At 42.9% G+C, this 24,285-nt stretch overlaps 1 protein-coding gene across 1 annotated transcript in view; it reads left to right on the plus strand.

Moving 5' to 3' along the window:
- PSMB5 (proteasome 20S subunit beta 5) overlaps positions 1-24,285 on the plus strand; it is a 116,139-nt gene that overhangs the window by 36,630 nt on the left and 55,224 nt on the right. The window contains exon 2 of the mRNA XM_069633836.1: positions 4,042-4,348. Within this exon, the coding sequence (XP_069489937.1) occupies positions 4,042-4,348 (307 nt within the window). The remainder of the gene's footprint in view (positions 1-4,041; positions 4,349-24,285) is intronic.

Below are 24,285 nucleotides of genomic sequence, written 5' to 3' on the forward strand. Positions count from 1 at the left end.
GGTTCCCGCTTACCCTCTTATTTAGTCAGCTAGGCTAGAAGAGACTTGTCTCCCTCTCCGTGTAGCTGATGTATATACTTCTGTAATTCAGCTTCCCCAGCCTCTGCTGGGGTCTGTTTATACTTGTTGAGGAAAGAGGCCTCCTGGCATTTCCATGGAGACATGCCAATAGCTTGCGCACAGAGAACCTTGAAACAAGACTTGCATTCATTGGCGTTGTGAAAAGGGCAGTACGCGTCTAGTGATGTCAGCCGCAAAGGCGGGCGATCTGTATTCTTGCCGCAAGGGCACTTGAACTTGGGGTGAGGCAGCAATGGATAAGATTAGCACAAGATGGCCACGCCCAACCTGTTTTCGCATATGTAAAAGTGAGGAAAAATAAGGTAAGATGCATAGGAAAACATTACAGTATCCTTTAAAAATACATGCCCGAATGATCGGGACAGTAACAATTTTGAGCAAACTTGCCCTTTAATACATATGCACAGCACACTATTATTTGCTAAGAGTCAACTGTCACTAGCCAGTGGTGAGTGGAAAGTGCACATTGTCTGCCCTGCACATTGGTATACTTATGATCTGGTCTCCCTTCGTGTTAGAATTTAGATGAAGAAGGCAACACAGTTCTTTTAGCTTCTTACTATGACGACTCTGGTACCTTTTTTTGACTCTGTCCACACTAGTATGTGCTTGGTCTGGGATTATTCATAGTTTAGAGGTTACCTTGCCCTACGTTCTGGAACTTCCCAAATTTGACTCCTACTTTGAATGCATCCTTGCACAATAGGTGGGACAGAGATGGGGTTCTTGCTCATCGATGTGTTCCTCCATGGCAGTTTCTGCCTCCTGAAAGATTTTCTAAATAAGAATGCTAATAACCTGATTGCTAGGCTTCAATAGTACTATATGCGGGCTGCTTTTGGCCATCTTTTCTGCCGAGCCTCGATCGTACCCTTGTTTAGACATGGCTCATGCTGGAAATTGCAGGTGATTTAATTACTTCCATATGGGCCTGATTCACAGAATATTTTTAAAGTGGGGCATTCACATTGAAAAACGGTCTTGTGAATCAGGCACTACATATTTCTATTCAGTCAGACCTATTATATCGCCACAACTGAAGGCTCTCCGGTGGGAAGATTACCTTTACGACTTGTCTTTTGACCAAGGAGGCATCCTAGAATTTGCACTTTTGTCGTCCTTTCCTCTTTTCTCTCCTGACTAGGTCGCTAGACAAGTGCGATCTATGAAAGCCTTGTCAAAACAGGTTCATCCCTGTTACTCTAAAACCATCAAGGACCACATTGACACCCTCGCTCCGGCCCTAGCTGATTTTTTGCAACCACTCCTTTGCCTCAGGATCCTTCCCCTGCCCTCTGAAGCACTCCCTTGTGCATCCTCTTCTCAAGAAACCCACAGCTGATGCTTCTTGTCCAGCTAACTATCGCCCAATTTCCATTACTCCCTTTCTGGGCAAACTCCTGGCAAAGTTGGCCATCTGTCGGCTTAACCTTCATTCCAATTCTGTTGGCTGTCTCTATGACCACCAGTCTGGCTTCAGAGCTGCCAGAAGCACGGAAACTGCTCTCCTGAACATCTGTGAAGATCGGCTCTCCAACCTTGACTCTAACATTCCCTCTGTCCTCATCCTCTAGCTCTCTTCTGCCTTTGACACGGTCAACCATACCATCCTGCTCAACCGTCTGTGATAACCTGGGTATCACTGATCAGGCTCTGGCCTGGCTGACTTCTTTCCTCTCTGATCGACCCTCCCAGGTCCAACTTGGGTCCTTCCTATCATCTGTCTTACTCTCTACCTGTGGTATTCCCCAGGGGTCTAACCTCTCGCCCTGGCTTTTCAACCAGCACCTGGCAACTCTCGCCCACTGCATTGCTCAAATTTCCAGTGCTACGCTGACGACACTTCATTTTCAAGCTGCCCTCGGCCACCTCCTCTCCCTCTCTCATCTCTGATTGCTTAACTGCCATTCAAGATTTGTGTGCCGCCAATGATCTTTGTCTGAATGCCAGCATGACAGAGATCCTCCTCATCGGCACACTGTCGCCATCCTTTCCCCTCACTCTCTGGCCAGCTTCTCTTGGCCGCCCTCCTACACCCACCTGCGAGGCTAAGTACCTTGGGGTCATCTTTGACTCAACACTTTCCTTCTACGCCCACATCTCTGAGATCACTAAAAAGTCAAACTTCCTACTGCACCTCCTCAGAGGTACTCTGATTTTCCTCTGCTTCCCCCAGAAGCTCATGCTCTCCCAAGCTCTGCTTCTCTCTAGGTTGGACTATTGTAACAGCCTCTTTCTAAATCTACCTGCCACTACGCTCCGCCCTCTGCAACTAATCCAGAACAGGACTACGAGACTTGTCCTTTGCCTTGTGCCCTGGTATCTGATCTCTCGGCTCTGAAATCTCTCCATTGGCTCCCAGTGGATGCAAGGATTAAATTCAAAACACTCTGCTTTGTCCAAGGCTTTTTGGGCCCTCGGTCCAAAATACCTTCAGCTAACCCTCCGCAAATAAATGCCTCCCCTCTCGAGCTCTTCGCTCCTCTATCTCTAACTCCCTCGGGGTCAGTCGTTATTTAAAGAAACAAGCTGGGGGTAGATCTGCTGGGGCCTCCCTCTGGAACAGCTTCCCTGCCACTATAAAACTTGAGGAGAATCATCTCCGGTCCCGGAAGCACCTCCAAGATCTTCCTCTCTTCTTCTGCATTCGCTCCCTCCCCTGCTGATCTGTTCTCTCTTGGCACTGTGCACCTGGCCACCCTCTGTCCTCCGGGCCCAGGTACCTGCTCACCCACCTGCACTGCCTCTGGGCCACCCATTTCACTGGGGTCTGTATCTGTACCCAAACAGCGCCCCCTTTTTTTTTTTTTCTTCCTGCACTTATCAGACCTACCCTGTCTGCTGCCTTAAACCTAGCACTTGCAAATTGCTGGCTGCACTACTGCGGTTTGTTGCCTTTATTTATATGTTTCTCCTTTGCTCCGCACTTTCCACTTCTCCCTTTCATGCACTTTCCCCGACCCCCTCTCCCATGCACTTGCACGTTCTCAATGTCACTGGGCCTAGTAAGATCTTTGTTTTGTTCTTCCCTGTTCCCCTCCCCTCCCCTGTCGCGCTCTGAAACACTTGTGTACGGGCGCGATAGAAATAAAATATAAATTGTACTTGACTCCAGTTATTCGGATGAATGCCCCAAGGGTTCATCCCTGATGCTAGTTTGCACCTGTCGTGGTCCTGTAGCCATATCTGAGTTTTGGCACACTGTAGCAAACGCTTACGACAGCCACTCCCAAAGCTCCCTCTACTGCAGAATACCTCTCCAGAGCTATATTCAAAGCCTCTAAAAGTGTGTGTAAACTATTTAATCTCCCCTGCTAATCGCTAAACCCTGTATACTTAGAAACTTGTCAACTCCAGTTACCTCCCTAAACAAATGACTTTGGAGAACAGACCTACAGCAATTAAATGGAACAGTTCTATTAGTATGCTTCGTCCCAAACTTCCCTAGAGATATGGTTTCAAATGACCTACAGGCCATGCAGTGCTTCACTCGAAGTTTGTAGGGTTCTTTGGAGGTTTAGAATTTGTATAATTTTGTTACATTGAAATGATACAATAATGTATTTCAATTGGTAACGTCTGAATTTTCAATGTATTACATTTATAGTTCTCACAGAACCCAACGGGCACCAAGATGCAATCTTTAATGCAGAGTAATTGAAGTTCTACTAAAAAAAAGTATGTCCTGTATCGGTTTAAATAGTGGCATTATGATGGCACCTAGAGGTTATAGCCTATTGCCCTTGATTGGGGAATCACTTGATATACATAGAGCGAAGATTGAAATCTGTCACAGATCTCAGAAACGTGAGCTTTGCCTGACAGTTATTTATCTCGAAGTTAGTGGTTGATGAGACTTTAAAATGTGGTTGATGTGGGAGGTAGACTGCACGTTTGGGATGTGTTGTAGCAGCACTTATCTGCAGTTTCTAACCTATTTCCTGTGATTTTTCTCTACAGTTTGATCTGGGGGTGATCGTGGCAGTGGACTCCCGTGCAACAGCAGGCTCCTATATCGCCTCACAGACTGTGAAAAAGGTCATTGAGATCAACCCCTACTTGCTTGGCACCATGGCGGGCGGGGCAGCTGACTGCAGCTTCTGGGAGCGGTTGCTAGCACGTCAGTGTCGGATCTATGAGCTTCGCAATAAAGAACGTATCTCTGTTGCGGCTGCCTCGAAGCTCCTTGCCAACATGGTTTACCAGTACAAGGGCATGGGGCTCTCTATGGGGACCATGATCTGTGGCTGGGACAAACGAGGACCAGGTATGTTTTCTTCCTTCTCGTACATCTTTTGTGCACTTAATATGGGATGAGTTTTTGTATAGTAGGTTACATCCATTCTGACAGATTCTTCTGGTTGCTCTGATGTGAAGATGTGCAGGTAAAGTAGATGATTATCCCTGGGGGTTTAATATATTCTTGCCCATTGGATGCAACATTTAATGTACTGGTTAACTTCTTTCAGAACTCAACGAACCATGACTAAAGCTGGACTCTCATTTCCAGTGTATCTGTGTGATTCCTAAGAAAAAATAAAGTGATGGCCGAAATGTTTTATTTGTTAGTTTTTGCAGCCCCATACCATCCTACATTTCTTATCATATAGCTTCCACTAGATGTCGGCCTATGCACAGCATGTGAATCTAAGCAGATACATTACTCACCGTAATTGTATTTCTTATGCTTGTATCATATATCTGACTATATCAGAGAGACAGTAATGTTTACTATCCCTAGTGTAACTTCTACTATACCGATGGTCCTTCACATGTCAAGGTCCCTCAGATTGATATTTTTTCCACCATCCTGGTTGGTCACTAGTTGCAGAGTTGGCTAACGCCTTTCATTACAGTTTAATTTTAGACTTTCTATCCTTTTTAATAACCGCTTGCTGCACTACCAACTATTTCGGCAGCTTTCGTCTGTCGACGATGTGCAACTTTGCGGTGAACAGACTGCGCCCTACACGGTTCTCAGCCCTTCACAGTAGGGAGAGTGGGGAGAGGCCATATACTGTGTACCCTTTTAGAGAATGCCTCTCATAGTCCATTTTGTCGCGGTGCTACCCGTTCCATTAGCAATGGAAAATACTCCTTTTTAAATGTTGACCTTCCTGCAACAGGAAATTCCCTTGGAAGGACACGCACAAGGTGTGCAATCACTGTCTGCCAAGGGAACACCTGGAGAAAAGCTTCAAGTCCTGCAAACTTTCCCACCCAAAAACCCTTGTACCAAACGCTGGGCCGCCCACGCCATGTAAGCTGAGGCCTCCATAGACTTGGCAGAGGAATCCAGCAAGGGCAGCATTGACGTCTTCAGTGATGCCCAAGGCTCCCGGGGGTTCGGCGGAACCCCACATGCAGGACCCGGCTCAATAAGCAGGCCAAAGGTCCTGTTACAGGGAGACCACCAAGTGGCTCGGGCACACCCACTTCCTGCTCCACAAAGCACATGCCCTAAGGCCAACCGTCGACTGCGTCAACTGTCGAAGGCCACGCATTGTAAAAGGAGAGATCATCCCTGTCCTTTGGCCCATCTCGTCTGCCGCACGACAGGCTTCCAAAACAGTCGCAGAAAGCAGTTTGACACATTGCTTAAAAACCCCTCCTTTCATGTGTGATGCCCCCTGTCCCCTCATCGAAAAAGGGAACTTATCAAAAAAACACATCCCTGTCACTCTCTTAAAGTCAAAGATGTTGAAAACCGCAAACTCTTCAACGCCTCCTACCGTTCACGCCCCATAACTCCAAAGACAGTGGCCTTTCTACCTCTGTAGACACCCTTTTAGGGGTCATGCATCACACAGACTCCTTTACATGATGCCCCTACCCCCTCAGTATTTCCCAAATCAACTCCGTGTACCCAAGAGATCTACGATTGAATTGGGAGGAAAATGACCAGCTTTGTAGACTTCATGGACAAGCACCCTGAGGAACTTGTAAATCTCCAGGGCCCTACACCGAAGGGAGTGGCCAGGGATGAAACCGCTGCTAAAAGGCCACGTCTGGCGTTTCATAGCCCAGTACTTCCACCCGGGTCACCGCCAGGTACCATGATCCCCCTTTAAACTTCTACTACAGACCCCTTGGGTCTCCAGACCTTGGATCTCTGGGAGAAGGAGACTGTAGGGTATTTTGTGGAGATTTGGGGCCTGACGGTATTTTATTACCGCCGAAAAATAACTTAGCAATAATCACTCTTTGTATTCAGATTTGGCCATGTGCAACAATAATACAATGGACATGCATTATTTCAGCACCCAGACCTGCATATTTGGTATACGTGGTTGGTGGTATTTTGGTGAGCATAATTCCCTTGTTTTATTTGTGGCCCCAATGTCCAGAATCCCTTATCTTTGCTTAGATTTTTCGTGTGATCACTAGAGAGACCTCAGACCTGCATTCTAGGAAGACCACATTTTCCTGTGATAGTGTTGGTGTGCCACCATGGGCGAACTCACTGACTTATTTACGACAGAGAGCTATATGTGGTAGTCTTGTAGTAATTTCCACTACCTTATATACGGTAGGGAGCTATGTTCAGAGAGTCTCTCTTCCCGTTGGCTCATGTACCTCCAACAAGCTATGCTACAGTCACTCACAATTATTCATACTGATTCTGACATGCACACATCTGTCTTGAAATGACCATTGCACTGTTTAAAAATCTCCCCACATCATTGGCATTGTAATGGTAAATAGAAAATAAACCACCCGTCTGTTTTCAAATATTTTCTGTATTATAAAAGTTGCATTTAGACATGATCTCATTCTTTACAGAAATAAATAAAATGGTACAGTAAAAGCATTTTCTATGTCACACTGCAAAGAGCGTGGCGGAGAACAGAACTCAAATTGCAACATTGGTATTTGATTAAGACACGCACAGGAATCCTACACTGACTGCATATTTTCGTGCACACACCCGGCTCCCACGCTTAGGTAATTACCTTATCTGAGTGTTCTTCAGTTGTTCTCTTTCTGAATGTATCTCCCTTGAAGATTAACCCCAGCAAAAAGGAACGCTTGCCTTCTCAAGCCGGGGTCATTGCCTGGAATTCTCAGCTTTTTCAGATAGGAATGCCTCAGCCAGTGGAAAGGTTTTTCTTTCAGCTCTCCCCAATCTCGACTGCAGCAGGACACAGGAATCTGCATTCAGTCAGGACCCCACAGCCAGGTCTTCTCCCCAATAGTGCAGAAAGATGTCTGCCTGTCTTTTTCCCTGATACTGCCCACTAAAACTTTCCTCTCAGCCCTCTGTATGACGTGTCCCAATGAAATCCATCATCTCTCATCCTCCTACTCTTCAACAATAGCTTCGCTTATACATTTGCAATTGTTGCAAATCTGACTTCCTCCTTCCTGCAGTTACTGTGCACAAAAACACGGAGAATCAGGCAGAGAAGAGAAGAGAAAAAAATCTGCACACACATTTAAATGGTTTTCAGAGTATGCCTAATTCTGCAGTGGAGAAATTTTATTAGTGGGTTATATTAAATAAGGTTTTATTAGTCAGGTTAATGGTTAATGGTTAATAGGTTAGCTGTTAATTTTCAAATGTGTCTCTAGCAATATAGGCATTTCAGGTGAAAAATAGTGTGCATTTTTAAATGAACACGTGTGCTTTTAACTGTAAAAATAGATTTGCATCTTATATGTTAAAATCGTTTTTTACTGAATAGTCTCTTTCCTTGTTAATCTGCTAACCCATATAGCAATGCACCGCACCCTTGTGGTGCTGCAAAAAAAAATGTTGCTACTTGTGCAGTATTGCTGTACTCTGTACTGTAACACGCCAAATATCCTTACATATACCCTCCTTTTGTTTTTAGATCTTGGCTATAATCCAAGCCAATTCCTAAAAACAACTCGTTCTATTTTTTTTACAATATAGCAATCCAACAAAATGAATATTCATGTGCATCAATGAAAATTTGCAATCAACATTTCATCTGAGTCCATCAGTTCATAAAATGTTCCACATTTGCCTTCTCAGTGGAAGTGGCATTACTTTAAGTTTAAATTTTCCAAGTCAATTAAAAACAATGAAATAAAACAACTAACTAAAACAAATAAGTAATATAACAAGTTAAAATAAATAATTAAAATAATAAATACGTGGAACTTCATATGCCGGAACTTTTGTTTTGTCTCTTTTGGTATGTCCCGACCAGCGATGTTATTCGGTTCATTCGATTACTCTTTCATCTTGGCAATCTTGAATCCACAGTAGTCATCTTTTTTGGCATTCCGGTTATTTTGTCTTCACCTCCACCTGGAGGCAGGCATCTTTTGGTCTTCATCCAGGGGACTCCAGGACTCCATCGTCTCCCGTGGCCTCTGATCCCGGAACCTCCGACCAAATAATGTTAACTGTCTAAATCAAAATAGAAAATAAACAGATTAAGTACATAGCACAATACTAACTTCATCCTTTTGCCAAAAATAAAACATGCTTGGTAAAAATATTTCGTTTTTTTTTTCTTTCTTCTGAAATTAAACACAAGTTAAAAGAAAACAAACACATATAAAACAGCATTCAATATTTAATACACTTTCTCTCTGCACACCAACCACGAGCTTCTGTTATATGTGCATTTATTTATTTATTTATATATTTATATTATATATTTTTACATATATTAGTGTTTATGTGCCATCATAACAATCAACTTTTTTTTAACTTCTTTGTCACTGCCTCCTGATTACACCCATTTATTTTCTCAAGGGACTCTATCTGTTTCTACATGCTCAAGCTGCCTGATCTCATGCCTGGGATGGCATGGTTTGATTTGATTTACATGGACAAACTGCTCTATTGCTGTTTCACCTTCATTTTTCAAAATTTTATACACTACAGGAGAAACCTTATCTATAATTCGAAATGGCCCCTGCCAGGCTGCTAGAAATTTAGAATTTTTCTGTTTACTTTTTCCAAAATGAAACTTGTACACCTGATCCCCTACATTGTATTCCTTTACTGATGTCTTTTTGTCATACTATGACTTAGCACTGTCAGCAGCCCTTTCCAGATTTCTCTGCACAAAAGCAAATGCATGTTGCAAATGCCTCCTCAGTTCATCAATATATTCATGAACCGTGGATGCACTCACTAGAGTTTGCTCATGTGTTCTGTATAGTAGGTGTTGTGGTAACACCATTTTCCTACCTGTTAAGACCTCATGGGGGCTAACACCTGTTGCTTTGGCAGGAGTCGACCTGATTGCCATCAAAACCAATGGTAAACGCAAATCCCAGCTGGAACCTGCTTCTGCCACAAATTTCTTTAAAATATCCACAACAGACCTATTGCTTCTTTCAACTGTACCTGAAGACGCCGCCCGATATGCGATATGTAGTTTCCTTTTCACACCTAGTATTTGCCATACCTTGCTCATTAGAGTACTTGTGAAATGACTTCCTCTGTCTGACTCAATTCTTTGCGGCAACCCAAACCTTGAGAACACATGGTTCACCAGTAATGTGGCTGCTGTTTGCGCACTACAATCTGGTGCAGGAATGCACTCAATCCACTTCGACATCAAACATACCACACTCAAAATATAACGGTGTCCCCTGCTCGACCTTTTTAAAGGACCTACATAGTCTATTTGCAAATCTGACCATGGGAGAGTTAGGCCTCTTTTCATCAATGGTGCTCTATGCATTGGTGAAGCAGGTTTAAATTGGGCGCATACTAGACATCCTCTAGTATATAATTCCACATCTTGGGACATATGAGGCCAGTAAGCATAATCTTTTAGTATTTCTAATGTTTTTTGTGAACCTCTATGGCCTGCAGTTATGGCATCATGTGCATGGTGTAGCATTAGTCCTCTGAATGAAAGGGGTACTACCCACTGTATTTGTCCTGTTATGGACTCTCTAATCATGAGTCCATCCTGTAATCTGATTCGTGTTTTGTTCTTTAATAACACCCTCAACTCTTCTTTTCCCATACAATCATTTTCTGTTAAAGGATTTTGTTCAGGATCTATCAAATGATTATAATAGATTCCCAAAATTTGATCATTCTTTTGTGCCTCAATCAAATCTTGGTCTGGCGTGTCATGACTCCACTGCACCACCGGTTGATCTACCTCCTTTGGTGCTTTAGAACATGTGACTGCATCAATTTTTATTTCACCCATTAAATAATCAATAGGTAGCAATTCTCCCATCACAGCCCCAATCTTAGCCAGATGGTCTGCCTTATCATTTCCCTCCTTATCCTCTCCTGGTGTTTTTAAATGCCCACAAATTTTTCTCCAGTATATTGTTAAATTATTTTCTGACACCAATTTGTCTATGGCTTGTATCATTTTTCCATGTTTAAGTGGCTTTTTGTTGTATGTAACCATGCCTCTTGCTTTCCAACCAGGCAAATACTCCACAAAGCTATTCCGTGCATAGTCAGAATCAGTCACCAGGACAATTTCACTGAACTTTTTATCAATTGCAGTAGCAATTGCTTTATAGATGGCTGCCAATTCCGCCACCTGACTGCTCCTATCTCCAATCCTCATCCCTATACTAGGAACGCCTTCACATTTCAACCAGACATTTCCTATTCCTGCCACTAATTGTTTATTACTGTCATTTTCAATGTGAAAAGCACAACCATCCACATATACAGTTGGCAAATCCTTGCATGTTTTTTCATCAAAAGCTTTGTGTGATGATTGTTCAAATTCCTGCAAACTAGTTTCCACTTCCATTTCATTTGGTATTTGTTCAGCTGCACAGTCATGTAAGTCAGCTAACCCTTGAGCAATTGGGCTCTTTTTATTTTGTCCATATCTCACTTCTACGGGAAAACCTTGTAATGCCAGCGTCCATGAAGTGATTCTGGATTGCGCTAGATTGCCTGATCTAATTCTTTTACTCTCTAAAAATTGCAAAGGTTGATGATTTGTTTCAATAATCACCTTTTCTCCCTGAACAATGGGGCGAAAATGTTGTAGCGCCCACACAGTGGTTAATAGGGCCTTCTCACATTCATTAAATTTCATTTCAACTTGGGAAAATGCCTTACTTGCATATGCAATGGTTTTGTGATTCAAATCGTGTTTTTGTGATAACACTGCTGACATACAATGTTCAGAAAAGCCTATTTCTATAAAGAAATCCCTGTCCTTTATGGGGTATGCTAAACATGGTGCCTTTACAAGACATTCCTTCAATCTAGCCACTGCATCAGACTGCTCTCTTTCCCATCTCCAGGGAGTATTTAGTTTAAGCAGTTTAGTCAATGGTTGAGTGATTTCTGCATAATTCTCAATGAACTTTCTGTTATAGCCTGTCATCCCTAATAAACTTTTTACTCCTTTCACATTTTTAGGATCTTTTAATCTTTGTATGGCCTCTATTTTCTTCCTTTGTGGATTTAGCCCATGTTCAGTCACTTCATGCCCTAGAAAGTTCACTTTTTTCTTGCACCATTGTGCTTTTTGCAAAGATACTTTGGCGCCTGCTTTCTGCAATTGGCCAAGCACATGTCTTATTTCATCAAAATGACTTTTAAGGTTTTCATTTTTTATCAGGACATCATCCACATAAACTATTGTTCCTCTTTCCGCTGCATCTGGCATGGCCTTTCTCAAAAATATGCCAAATTCACTCCCACTATTGATGTACCCGAACGGAGCTCTAAGCCAGGCATATTGAGTCCTGTCAAATGTAAAGGAAAATAGGTGTTGTATCTCCTCTGCCAATGGCACACACCAATATCCAGATGTGAGATCTAATGTGGTAAATACATTTGAACCATGTATCTGAGCTAGGCCCTGATCAATGAATGGTAGTGGCCATCTAGATACTGGTACTCTTTTATTTAACTCTCTTAAGTCTGCACACAGCCGCCATTGACCATTTGGCTTTAACACACCTAAAATAGGCGTATTGGATGTGCTATGAATGGGCCTAATTATTCCCCGTGATTCCAAATTTTTAATAATCTCTGCCAATGATTCTAAACATGCCAGCGGTAGTCTATACTGGCGTACAAACACTGGATTTCTGCTACAACCTTCTGGTAGTGTGGCCACATGTAAATCAGTTAAACCACAATCATAAGCATCTTTTGCAAATACTCCATAAACCTCCTTAAACTCCATAAATATTTCCCTCAGGTCGTTTCGATCCCCATCGCTGTCACATGCATCCGCTAAGGAGATCTGCTCTTCTACCATTCTGGAAAATTCTGGAAACTCTTCTGGTAAAGGAATCTCAGCGCTTTCCTCTAACTGTGTGGCTGTGTCTTTTTGTAGAGCTGCCACTTTCAAATATTTTGGCATATCAGCTTCCACTTCAATGGGCTGATTTCCTGTTTCATTTTCATTTAAATTAAATATTATGCAATCCTCTTGATGGCAGCACACTGTCTCATTTGAATCATAAGGATACACAGAATGAATTTTAAATATTCCTTTGGGCTGAGAGTCCAGGTGTTCTGGCAACTCGCCCTTGGCATCTACATATTTTTCAGGAATATTCCCAATCACCATGTTATTTAAATCTGCTGTATAATGTGATTTTTGTATGGCCATTCCTAATGGGGAGTTTTCCTCTAAATGAATATCCTGACAACCTTTATTATTTACCATGATTTTTACAGATCCCTCACCAATGTCTACCAATGGAATGTATTCATAATCCAGGCCTTGCTGTTTTATGGATTCATTCAGGCATACAAATGCATCAGAGCCTTTCATCTGCTGTCCATTTTTGCATTTCAGTGTTATTGCAAACTGTTTTGTAAATGCAGGAACAATAGTATTTTTCCTCAATTGTAATTCGACTGCATAAGGAACTAGTTGTGCACAATGATAAGCCCTTCTTTTGTCTTCAAATTCAGGTGCCGGACCACCTAGGCGTGACCATATTTTTTGATTAAGGAAATCTAACACCATACACATTCTGTGCATGATGTCATTGCCCATGTAAAATTCATTTTGTGCTCCACTCACTATCCATACATTATGGTAAATTATTTTCTGCCCAATGCTAATTTTAAGCATGCATCTGCCTGCAATTCGGTTTTCAAAATCTGGACTGTCCAACCCAGAAACATATTGGTTTTTAATCCTAAATTTCGGGATTTCTTCCCTCTCCATAATTTTTTGCAACAATTTCTCATTAATGAAACTCCTTTCATGTTCAAGCGCTAAAGTGGCTTTTATTGTTTTAAGATAATCATTTATACCAACGTGAACCCATGGTTGCTCATCTTCCATGTGTATTTCTGCCAGAGTGGTAATGTGTTTTTCTGAATCTGTTTTAGGAACAATATTCTGTTTGCATGTATTCTCTTTTAAGTAAAAACGTAATGTGTGCTCATCTATAGCAGTCTGCCAATCTTTCCTTGGGTCCAAGTATATTTGTACAGGTAGTTTTTCATTGTCGCTCTGATCTTTGTCTTGACACATTAATATAACAGTGACACTAGGTATGCAGCTATTCTGGAGATATACCTCCACAGCATCATTTGTTTTGGCAACGGTGTGACATTCATTTATATTGCTGTTTTGTGATTTTAGTTTCTTAGGCCTCAATGGTTTTTTGGTTAAGGACCACAGCACTCCATTCACCCCATCTATGAGAGGAGACAATCTTTTCAGGCAATCTGTCCCCATCAGAAATGGAATTTCACAAATAGATGTGATCAATACCTCTTGTTTCATTCTGTGCTTTCCTATTTTTATGTCAACCTCAGTTACACCTATGATGGGCACCTCCTCCCCATTAAAGTTATGCACTGGGCCTTGATTTGCCTTCACTGTGATCTGACTCTGTGGAGGCCTCCCTTCATTGATACTCCTTACCAGCTCCTTGGACATAATTGTGGCCTGTGCGCCAGTGTCAATCATAGCGAAGGTGTGGCATTTTTCTTCTACAGTGATGGGTGCATAATATCTGTCCTCAACTTCCTCTAATACACATAAGAAATGTGAATTCTTACTGATTTCAGGGCTCACCTTTCTCAGATCTTTTTCACTTTTGGCTAAGCACATTGGTAAATGAAAAGACATTTTCCCCTCCTTTTTACCCATTTCTGTGCGAGATATTTTATTCATTTCTCCATGTTCAGAGGTTTTTTGGAGTGTGGCCACCGTTCGCCCATCCATCTGGGTAACATCAGAGACCACATTACAACCTTCCAACTGAACATGTGTAACAACATCATTCAGCAATTTGTCATTTTTTAATTCTGTGCATTTGTGATCATTTAGTGTCATATCAGCCCTTGCAGCCTCTTCAAGAATATGTGGCTCAAAGAATTCTTCAGGTGATTGACTTGTACCCTCCTTGTGAGTATTTCCTTTTTCTGTCTGTGTTTGGTCATTGTTTTGCTTGCCCAGGGAAGGAGCTATGGCATCCCCACTTACTCCCTGTTCACTGGTATTCCCCATGCATGAGTCATTTTTCTTAAATCTGTTCCTTTGTTCTTTTGGAATTCCTAATGTTTCTTTTTCATTTGTGCAAATCTTTACTGTTTTATTTAGCTCTAAGCTAAACCGTACCTCTTTTTTAGAAGTATTTGCACTTTCTGTCACAATTTCATTTACTGGTACTTTCATTTTTAATCCATTAGGCATCTCAGAGTTGTTATGCAAAATTATATCAGAGCAATCTGTCATTTTGGCACTGCGATTATCATGAGTACTTAGTCACTTTTCGGAAGCCCCCCGGTCATTGCTATGGCCATCAGCCCCCTCTTTGGAAGGTTGTTTTTGCGCTGTATAGAGCTTTCCTATTTGCTCAGCTAACATTTTCACTTGGGCCTCAAGGCACTGGAACCTTTCCATCTCTCTAGGATCCTCTTTCTGTGGCCTAGGTCGATATTGGTTGTTTTCCCCCTGATTGGATCTATTCTGATACCTCTCAGGTGATTGATACCGGTTGGGATGGTTTCTGAACTCTTGATTCATTTGTGGAGGGGAGCGGGTTGCACCCATCCTTTGATTATAGTCCCCTGGTGGGGAATCATTGTACTGGCGTGGACTGTAGTTCACGTTTTGCCTCATGTCCTGTCTCTCAGATTGTGGGTACTGGCCCCTATATTGATTTCCATTATCAGTAAATCGATCCACATATCGGGGCCTATCCTGATTACCATATATCATGGTGTTGGGATCAAACCTACTCTGTGTCCCCAATGACTGGTAGGGACCATCATTTCTTTGATCTTGATTTTGTCTCTGGTTATTGTTCATACCTGCCATATCAGGCCGATATCTTACCCGGGGTCTATCCCCTAAATATCTAGGGCTGATGTAGCTCTCTCTATTACTAGGATCATGTGTTTGGAACATTGGTACAGGAAATGGCGATCTTTGTTGATTACCCCTTTGTTCAGGTGTCACATTATTTTTACCTTGGCTTTGAGCAGACTCAAGGGACATTTTGGCTGACCTGATTTCCATTACTGTGGCTGAGGGTTCTTTAGATTTAGGCCTAGTATCTTTCATTTTATCACTTTCTCTACCCTGACAATAGAGTACCTCATATAGCTTGGTGCTTTGATGTACAATCCATTCAAGGGACTTGTCACGGTCAAATTCACGGACCAATTGGGATATGATGTCTTTCTGTAGCCCATAGAAGTATGCGGTTTTAAACTCATTGGAATTTGAGTCAAAAGATACATCAAAGCGAGAGAATGCTCTTTTTAAGTCTTGTAAAAATTGGCGAGGGGATGTATTAGGTCCAGCAGTAATAGTGTACGCGACTTTCTTTGCCTCCTGCAATGACTGAAAAGGAGAAAAATGACGCCTAATTTCTTTTTCAAACTCCAGCCATGTCATATTCTGCTGTTCATTTAATCCCCTTATGATGCTGGCCGTCGGGGCATCTAAAGTTAAATGAAAATATTGTCTGTACTGTTCCTTAGGTATCTGGAGTGCTTTAAAAATGTCATGTACCGCTTCTAAGTGATCCTCAATGCAGCATTCACCTCCCTTTTTAAATGGTTTGATCAGGGCTTTAATGGATTTCATTATTTTTATGGGGCTACTTGTTACAATGCATGGAATTGCACTATTTTGTGATTCAATCCTGTTTTCAGGTGTATGAGATTGGTGGCTGCCCCCAATGGGAGTATCAAATCCCCCAAGGGCGCTGCAACCAAGTTCAGTCACCGGCCCAGTCACTGGGGCACTAGCTCTTTGGGCAGAGCTAGAATTCACCTCCACTCCATTGAATGTGGTACCCTGCCGCCTCTCCTGGGACCTGGGAATGCACATTTGCTGTTCTAAATCCTTACACTTTTTAAGGAGTCTAGTTGCTTCATTCTGCAAATAATTATTTTCATCGCTCATTTTATTAATCGCCTCCTGCATGTCGCACATTTGCATTTGGCATTCATTGAACTCTTTATTTCTTTTGTCTCTTTCTTGAATCATTTTAATCATTTCTTGTTCTGCCCTCTGGAGATCACCTTCTTTTTCACAATGTTCTTTTTGTAAAATCTGCATTTCTGAAACAACCTCATCTTTATCCTGCCTAATGTGATCCACTAAGGCTTTTAAGTGTGTCAATTCTTGCTCACTATCTTCAAATTGTTTCTTGCTTTTGGATAACTGAGTATCAAAGTCTCTGCATTTTAATTGCATGTCTTTTTGGCATACATCCAATTCTGCTCTCAACATTTCCTGATTTTTACTTGCCCCATCTAATTCAGTCTTTAACCTGTTAATTAGCTGAGTATCATTCTCTTGCATTCGCAGGGACTTGTTTAAAATAAACCATATTTTGCCGCATAGCCGTATTAAACAGTCTTTCTCTGCATTTTTATCGGCTGCATTCAATAATCTTGTAAGGCAGAGCTGAATTATGCTGCCTTCTGCAAAAATATTGTCTAGTTTTTCTTTCTGCACCTCACCCTGAATGCGGTTACTCCATTCTAACGTACTATTCGAAGACCAATTCCCATGTGCAAATAACTTTGCCTCTAAATATTGCACTAGATCTGAGAATGTGGTTTCTCTTTGTGACATTCTGAAATTCGTTTTTAGTGGCACACTGCTATTATAAAATGGGTTCCCTTTAATGTGCAAATGGCAGTGTGAGACATGCTTGCCACGCCCAGTAGGTACTCTGTGATCACTTTCCCGGCCAACGCACCATAAATATGTAGGGTATTTTGTGGAGATTTGGGGCCTGACGGTATTTTATTACCGCCGAAAAATAACTTAGCAATAATCACTCTTTGTATTCAGATTTGGCCATGTGCAACAATAATACAATGGACATGCATTATTTCAGCACCCAGACCTGCATATTTGGTATACGTGGTTGGTGGTATTTTGGTGAGCATAATTCCCTTGTTTTATTTGTGGCCCCAATGTCCAGAATCCCTTATCTTTGCTTAGATTTTTCGTGTGATCACTAGAGAGACCTCAGACCTGCATTCTAGGAAGACCACATTTTCCTGTGATAGTGTTGGTGTGCCACCATGGGCGAACTCACTGACTTATTTACGACAGAGAGCTATATGTGGTAGTCTTGTAGTAATTTCCACTACCTTATATACGGTAGGGAGCTATGTTCAGAGAGTCTCTCTTCCCGTTGGCTCATGTACCTCCAACAAGCTATGCTACAGTCACTCACAATTATTCATACTGATTCTGACATGCACACATCTGTCTTGAAATGACCATTGCACTGTTTAAAAATCTCCCCACATCATTGGCATTGTAATGGTAAATAGAAAATAAACCACCCGTCTGTTTTCAAATATTTTCTGTATTATAAAAGTTGCATTTAGACATGATCTCATTCTTTACAGAAATAAATAAAATGGTACAGTAAAAGCATTTTCTATGTCACACTGCAAAGAGCGTGGCGGAGAACAGAACTCAAATTGCAACATTGGTATTTGATTAAGACACGCACAGGAATCCTACACTGACTGCATATTTTCGTGCACACACCCGGCTCCCACGCTTAGGTAATTACCTTATCTGAGTGTTCTTCAGTTGTTCTCTTTCTGAATGTATCTCCCTTGAAGATTAACCCCAGCAAAAAGGAACGCTTGCCTTCTCAAGCCGGGGTCATTGCCTGGAATTCTCAGCTTTTTCAGATAGGAATGCCTCAGCCAGTGGAAAGGTTTTTCTTTCAGCTCTCCCCAATCTCGACTGCAGCAGGACACAGGAATCTGCATTCAGTCAGGACCCCACAGCCAGGTCTTCTCCCCAATAGTGCAGAAAGATGTCTGCCTGTCTTTTTCCCTGATACTGCCCACTAAAACTTTCCTCTCAGCCCTCTGTATGACGTGTCCCAATGAAATCCATCATCTCTCATCCTCCTACTCTTCAACAATAGCTTCGCTTATACATTTGCAATTGTTGCAAATCTGACTTCCTCCTTCCTGCAGTTACTGTGCACAAAAACAGGGAGAATCAGGCAGAGAAGAGAAGAGAAAAAAATCTGCACACACATTTAAATGGTTTTCAGAGTATGCCTAATTCTGCAGTGGAGAACACATTTTATTAGTGGGTTATATTAAATAAGGTTTTATTAGTCAGGTTAATGGTTAATAGGTTAGCTGTTAATTTTCAAATGTGTCTCTAGCAATATAGGCATTTCAGGTGAAAAATAGTGTGCATTTTTAAATGAACACGTGTGCTTTTAACTGTAAAAATAGATTTGCATCTTATATGTTAAAATCGTTTTTTACTGAATAGTCTGTCTTTCCTTGTTAATCTGCTAACCCATATAGCAATGCACCGCACCCTTGTGGTGGTGGTGCTGCAAAAAAAATTTTGCTACTTGTGCAGTATTGCTGTACTCTGTACTGTAACACGCCAAATATCCTTACAAGACCAAGATGACCAGGACCAATATTATGATATCTGTCATCCAGTCATCAAACCAAGACCAGCCAGTGGCTGGCTTGCCTGTCGACCATCAACTTCAATATAATGAGCTCCTTCTCAAGGCTGCATATTATTTTAGTCACCCAGGCGGCCCAAGTTGACAAGGACTTTGTGGAGGACGTTCTGGGTGACCAGTCTGCCACTCGATCTATCCTACTCTTCCAATCCATCCAGAGGCGCATCCAGCCTTCTCTTCTCACACCAAACCTCACGAGGGCGGTAAACCCTTGCATCTGAAAATTATTCAGACTTGCACCTACAAGACCCCCTGTACATCAGGGGTCAAGTTGAACCAGATTCCTTAGTTGTTACCACTACAAGGAAAATGGCAGGCACCTCGCTGGCCTCTGCAGAAGCCCCATCAGATAAAGAAAGCAAAAAGATCTACACCTTTTGGCAGAAAGGTAGTTTCCTCTGCTGCATACCAAACAAGAATAGCCAACAATACCACCCTCCTGGCTAGCTATAGTTGCCATAAATGGGACAAGCTGGAACTAAAAATTGAAGCAGTCCCAGAACCCCTCAAGTCACAACTTCTGAAAACTGTGTCCGAAGGCAAGCAAGTATCTAATTGTATTTTGAAAAATAACTGGAGGCCCAGACAGCACAGGCTGCATCATAGCCGAGGGCAACATAAACAAAGGCCATGCCTGGCTTAAGCAGGCTAGCTTCAAATAGTGACGCATGTCACGTTGCTCAACATGCCCATTGAGCCTAATGCCCTGTTCGGCAAGGCAGTTGAAGATGCCCTGACAAGTGCCAAGGGAGAATGACACCCTGAACTCTCTTGGACAACTAACCAACAAGCCGTTTGTCCAAAGGGGTTTTTCCAACAACTCTCCTTTGGTTTCAGCCAGGATAACCAATAGTCCTCGTAGGGCAGCTTACAGGGACAATACCGCTTGAATTTTCAAAGGGGCTACAAAAGGTCCAGGAGCAGATTTAGAGCCTCCTCAGCCAGAGGCTCCACCCCGCCCAAACAATGACACCACTACAAGTCCCCTCCCATGTCATTCCAGCAGGAGGTTGCATGTCACAATTCACTTGCGCATGGGAGATCACATCAGACTAGTGGGTGTTGTCCACTTTGGCGTGCAGATATTGTATAGAACTTCTACAAGACACATCCAACCACCTGCCAAGACACAGGAAAATTACACTGGAAGAAATGCACATATTATTGATGGAAGTGAAAGCCGTGCTGGAAAAAGATGCCATGGAGTCCCAGCAAACCAGGTAAACAAGGGTATTTATTCAACATAGTTCCTTGTGCCAAAGAAAGACTTAACTATGCACCCGCTGCTAGACCTGCTCCCAGCGACTACGTATGTCGAGCCTGAAACATTTCGCATTACGACACTTCAGGAGTAATTCCCCTCTTGAAACGGGGGGATTACATGGCAACATTGGACATGAAAGATGCATACTTTCATATTTACATGTTCCCAGCGCTCAAGGTAGCTGCGCTTCCAAATAGCAGAACACTACCAGTTCAAGGTGCTCCCTTTCGGCATAGCCTCATCCCCAAGGGTATTCACAAAGCAGTGGTAGCGGCGCACCTACGGAGACTCCATCCCAGTGTACCTTTTTGAACGACTGGCTAATCACCAGGGAACAACACCCAACGAAGTGCATGTGGATTGCTGTACAAAGATGTGGTTGCGTTTGTATGCAGAGTTGAGGTTTAAGAGGTTGGGTTAGTGGGGCTTTTTCCTTACCTCCTTGCTTCAGACATCTGTGTTCAGTGTCTCTGCTTGTGCTTTGAACTGGGGCGTGTCGCAGTAGGTCACGCCCCACGTTCTGCGCATAGTAACTGTCCAGTGGTCTGGGTGGAGATGGGTAAGGTTGCAGTGTGTGTTAAGTTGTCAAAGGGTGTGCCTGCCATCGCCTCCCCAAGATCCTAGGCTGGGGTCCCCACCCTCCGAAATCCAGGCACTCCAAGACCGCCTCCGGGTTCCATTTTATTGGTTAATGCTCCCCCTTCTGCAGCGAAGGTGTCAGTCCCATAGATGATGCCCAACGTAGGGGTCTGGCTTGGGAGTAGCTATATCCTGGGCTCCCTCCCCAGCATCTTCCTTCCATGTATGCTTGTTGAGGCGCGTTCTATTTCCAGCGGTGTCTTTGTTTTTCTAGTCGTTTCAGTCTGGTTCTGAGGTGAACCAAGTTTGAAGTAGTTTCCAGAATTTTAGGTGATTTTTTGTATTGCGCATTTCTTTCGGGAGGGCGTTCCAAGTTTTTGGTGCAAGCTGGGAGAATGACTAGCCCCACTTTTTTTTTTCTTGTGTATGGTTTTCGTTCCAGCAGATGCCGTTTTGATCAGAGTGCTCTTGTCGGTAGGTAAATGGTTATTTTCTTTTGTAGGAATTCTGCTCCTTGGCCATGGATTGCTCTGTGCGTTATGCACATTGTTTTGAACGTGATTCGTTGTTTGATTGGCAGCCATTGTAACATTTTTTAGCGCTACGCAGATGTCGTCCCTTCATGATAGTTTGAGAGGTTTGGCTGCTGCATTTTGTACACATTGCAGTTTCTTCAACAGGTTTTCCGGCGTTCCGAGGTATAGGCTGCTGGCATAGCATATTCTGGACATAAGGGCGATGGTGTTCGCGATATGGTTGTATTTTTGATTTGTAGTGAGTGGGTAATAGGACTAACAGTTGACGTCTTTGCCAGTTATGCTTACCTAAGTCACCAAGGAGGTTGAAGTGTCTGTTAAGTACTTTGTTTTTGCTACTGTAGTGCAGTCTACCAAATCTTTCTTTGGAGCATAAGAAGGGGGTCTGTAGATAAGGTATTGTGTGGTGGAGTCGGTGGCGTGTTCCTCTCAAATGGGAAAAGTGGTGCCTGAGCAAGCTTGTTTGGTGGGACTGCCTTCTGTTTAATGTGTGCCATCGTTATGTTGAATTTTGTACCCGTCTCGGATAATCAAAAATGTGAGTGGAGATGGTGAGCATGGTTCATAGCAGCAACAGCCTACACATGGCCTTCCAGTACAACGTATGCATACAAATATATATTTTCGGTGACCCGCATTCACACAAGCACTACTAAATGGTTGCGAACGTCGGAGTTCCCCCAATAACCTTTTAATGCCGACTAGTCTGATAATGCTGAGAATTGGGGGTCTGTACTTGCTCTGCATCTCAGGATGCCACAATTTGTTCGCAGTTTGATGCATGCATTACCCAAATGCATGAAGCAGCAGCATTCCATACTCCTCGTACCCTTCCTGCCTAAACCTGCCACCTTTTTCACAAACTGTTACTTAAAATGTGTCTAAATTAAATCTAAGTACCCCTTTCCAGCCAGCCCAGTTGCTGTCCAGTCTTCTCAGCCCCCAACTTTGTCCTGGTGGCATCTTTCCAGCCTGCACTTCAGTAACGCGCCCTCCCCCGCTGCTGCCGCCCCCCCCAGCACTCCAGTTCTTCCCCTTAGCTGACTACTTAAAGAGTTTGCTCCTGTAAAAACACTTAATACTAGACTCCCCTACCCCACTGCACTTTCCCGGTTTCACATAATGTCCCCATCTCTATGCACTCCCCATACAGATTACCGAAGCCACATGCTGGGTTAGTATTTCTTGAAGCTAATCTTCATACCCCTTTGACGTCCCTTCCTTGCCAGACCTTATTCCAAACCCATACACTCCCAAGCCAACTATGTCCTGGATGTGTTGTCCCTCATTCTTTTTATGAACAAAGTTACCTGATGGTACATACATGTCCTCGTTCAGGCTTCTCGCAATAGCCACCCTTTGTGTTAGAAGTCTAGAATTGCCCCCCTATCGCTCCTTTCCACTGCCCACCATGCCCTCTTCATAAAATGTGTAATCGCACCCTGCCTTTATTTTTTTGCACCGACCAGAGCCCTTTTTACTCCTTCGGGTAATCTGGTTTCTCCATTTACTCCCCCAGCAAAATACAAAGTGCAGCGGACATCTGTGCAGTGCCTGCTGATGCAGGTTCGAACCCCGGCAGGGCCAAACTCAGCCTTTCAATCTTCAGAGGTCGATAAATGAGCACCACACACTGTGGGTAATAATAAAATAAGCAGCGCTCAGATGCCTGAGGGTTCGTAGTGCTATATAAATGCTAAATTATTATAGCATCATACATCTGCTTGGCTCTGCCATTCGCATTCCTACCCAGGGAACTTTTTTCCTTTTAATACTTTACCTCCATCCAAAACACACTAACCAACGCCACCACCCGATGTAAACCTACAGACCTAACGGTCAACCACAGCTTTTTTTCCACAACTGTCACCGCTTTGAGGTTACCTTACCAAGCCCACTCCCAGGCCCACTGCCTAAATACCCCAATTCTGCTACATCCCTAGTAGAAGTGTCCCTTGTTACCGTTGTTCACAATGGTCCCCTCTCTGGGGTCACTCTTGACTCACACTTTTTACCCATCCGCTAGTAAGCTATGTGCTGGTCGAGGTGTAGACCAGCATCCCAGTCAGCTAAACGATTTGTCCTGTCAGATGGTTGCAAAGACCACCTTTATACCTATGCTTATTTAAATCTCTTCCGAATACTTCTGTTTAATACCTACAAGTGCAATGGCTCCCATACCCCACCTTTTACCATTTCGATCGAGAGCACTTAACCCCTCTGAGAGAAAGGGTTCTGTCCGTGTCACCGCTACCCCATGCTCGTATCAGTAAGGAGGGAACCCAACAAACGGCTCCCCTTGAAATAGCATCACAAATCGGGCCAATTAAACGGCTGCCCTCTTACAAACATGACCAACTTAAGTGAGGACCACAATCGACTGACTGCCCATAGCAATTAAATACTGGTGCCCAAAATGATTCACTGTCTTGCTCAGTATATAGACCCATCCAATTCATTACGTAGAGAAACCACATTTAAGAAATGAGAGTGAACAAACGTCACCTAGGTGTTCTTCCAGCTAATTAACATACATTAAAATCATTGAAACTCAAATTAAATCCTAATTACTTTTTTGGGACGGATAAGTCTGACCAGTCCGAGTGCAGGACTGACCAGGCAACTCTCGCGTGTTGTGCTCCGAGTCACTCGAACTGCATTGATGGCTAAACAGAAAAAAATCATTAAACCCTAGTGGCAAATATTAAAGTTGCAAGCTAGTAGCCAGCCATAAATCACTTGCCACCTCCATTTTATACATACACACAGCACACTATGTCTTACTTGCCAAGAGCCAAATATCACACAAGCTAGTGGCAAGTGCAAATTATGCACCCTGAATAAACCCTTTATTCCCCCCTCATTCTCCCTGACTTCTTGCCGATTTTCAGTCACGACTAGGAGTGTAATAACATTAAAAATCTACAA

This window comes from Ambystoma mexicanum, chromosome 13, assembly GCF_040938575.1.
Source record: "Ambystoma mexicanum isolate Mex_15411 chromosome 13, UKY_AmexF1_1, whole genome shotgun sequence".
Taxonomy (NCBI): domain Eukaryota; kingdom Metazoa; phylum Chordata; class Amphibia; order Caudata; family Ambystomatidae; genus Ambystoma; species Ambystoma mexicanum.